At 34.1% G+C, this 2,463-nt stretch overlaps 1 protein-coding gene across 1 annotated transcript; it reads right to left on the reverse strand.

Moving 5' to 3' along the window:
• Positions 1-948: 948 nt before the first annotated feature.
• Positions 949-1,416, reverse strand: LOC141620570 (uncharacterized). The gene has a single exon (XM_074437407.1). It carries the CDS (start codon positions 1,414-1,416, stop codon positions 949-951), a length of 468 nt encoding a protein of 155 aa, XP_074293508.1.
• Between the last annotated feature and the right edge of the window lie 1,047 nt (positions 1,417-2,463).

Consider the following 2,463-nt stretch of genomic DNA (forward strand, 5'->3'; position numbering starts at 1 on the left):
ACAATGTAAGTAGGATCATTTTGTGACTTTGAACTTTGTACTTATTTTGGCGTTTTCTGCCTTTAATGAAGATAAGATGTTACTTCAAATTAATTGTCATTCTGATCTGATAAAGTGTATTTCTAATCAAAGAAACTGTAATTTTCCAACCAAAAGCAATTCCAGTTGAATTACAATATAAGTCACCAAAATTATGACTTTAACAAAGATAAAATGGTACTTCAAATTAATTGTTATTCTGATCAGATAAAGTGTAATTCTAATAAAAAAAGTGTAATTCTGATCACACAAAGTGTAATTCTAATCAAATAAACTTTAAGTGTGAACACACAGTGTAACTTTAACAAGTGAATGTTATAACTTGTGCGTAATTATCCAACCAAAAGCAATTCCAGTTGAATTACAATATAAGTCACCAAAATTATGACTTTAACAAAGATAAAATGGTACTTCAAATTAATTGTTATTCTGATCAGATAAAGTATAATTCTAATCAAAAAAAGTGTAACTCTGATCACACAAAGTGTAACTTTAAGTACTAAATGTTATAATTGGTGAATAATTATACAACCAAAAGCTTGTCCAGGGGAATTACAAAATAAATTAGCCAAAAGGACCTCATGGTTGCTCAATTATACATCAGAATTACAATTACTCTTCTTCTTCTTCTTCTTCTTCTTCTTCTTCTTCTTCTTCTTCTTCTTCTTCTTCTTCTTCTTCTTCTTCTTCTTCTTCTTCTTCTTCTTCTTCTTCTTCTTCTTCTTCTTCTTCTTCTTCTTCTTCTTCTTCTTCTTCTTCTTCTTCCTCTTCTTCTTCTTCTTCTTCTACTTATGATTCTTCCCCAAATGATGCCCCAGATGCTGGAGGAGTAGGTGGGTGTTGTGCAAAAGGGTTAGGACAATTCCTCTTATCGTGATTCGCTAATTGATTGCAATTTTTACACATGCGCTACGGCTTCATCGCCAAGGCTATTGCTTTAGTCTTACTCGACAAGAGTCTCTTTCCACTTCCCTTATTTTTCGATTTCTTTGGTGGAAATATAGTTACTTCCTGAGTAGTAGAACACCCAATAAGCGCAATCATTTGCTGTTCTTTACTCATTTGTGAACCTAATGGTGCCAGTTTGTCCTTAAAATCTTTTATGAGAGACGAAAAGCTGTCAACTACTTCCTTGCTTCTTCCCATCAGTATTCCAACTGTCTGGTGTACTTCGGACCACATTTTTGACATGGAAATCTGCTTGGCATCTATTATATCAATCTCTTCGGTTGGATCACCATTACAATTGAAGGATTTTGACCGGAGTGCATCTTTACACCATCCGTTCACAACATACTCATCCGGTATAGTCTTCACTCCGTTAGATGAGTAAATCCATATTATATGCCTGTACAGAATTCCCTTCCTTTCAAGCATTCTGCAGCTGCAACTTGCTTTATACGTAAATAGTTCACCAATATATAGTAAATTGTTAGATAGTCACAGTTATATATTTCGAATTACAATAGGAAAATGTGTAATTTCAAGTAAGAGTTAGTGTAACACTTTTCATTTCTAAAATTACACTTTTTGTTGTTAGAATTACAGTTTCTGTTATTAGAATTATACTTTTTACCATTACAGTTACACTTATTTATATAGTACTGAAATTACACTTTTGATTGTTAAAAGTATACTTTTGTCTGCTAGAATTACACTTTTTAATATTACAGTTTCACTTATTTATATAGTCTCGTTGAAGTTATACTTTCTTTCCATAAGGTGTTTATTTTTTATCTAGAATTACACTTTTAAACTTAGTAAGTGTCACTATAATGTAACTTCAACCAGGAAAAAGATCAGAACTTCAGTATTCAAGGCTTTTACCTGGGCAGTACGTAACATCGTAATTCCTGTCCCTGCTTGCATCTCTTACAGTAGTCACCTCTAAAGAGTCGATTTCGGCAAAACCTCTACTCTTACATGTATCAATCGAATACTTGGCCTCCTCTTGGAACTCCTTAAAAACTTTATGAGTGTACACCTTTGCACCGTCAGCCTCAAGAGCCAAATGCGTCTCCATTTTAGGAGAAGTGTGCTTGTCTTCGTTGTCAAGCTTCTTATGCGTATGCCGTTGTTGGTCCATAGCACTCTTAAAACGCAGCAAAAACTCAAGCAATGTACCTGATTTGCCCTCAAATCTTTTAAAAAAACTATTTTCACTCTCCGATCTTTGGGTCGTCCTCATAACATCTCCCATCTCTAGGTCCCTGCAATGTGTCATTACCCACTGGTTCCTTTTCGAGAACATTTCTTTAAACCAATCAATGTTATTGAGTCCATGTTCTTCGCCTATCTCTTTCCATCTGGCATCGAATTCTGCAGCTTCAATGTCCTCATCCCATATAAGGTATTTATTTTCCTTATAAATACAATATAATCTTCTCTTGTCACCCCATACTTAGTAAGCACTTTGTTCATGAT

The sequence above is a fragment of the Silene latifolia genome, chromosome X, assembly GCF_048544455.1.
Source record: "Silene latifolia isolate original U9 population chromosome X, ASM4854445v1, whole genome shotgun sequence".
NCBI classification, from domain to species: domain Eukaryota; kingdom Viridiplantae; phylum Streptophyta; class Magnoliopsida; order Caryophyllales; family Caryophyllaceae; genus Silene; species Silene latifolia.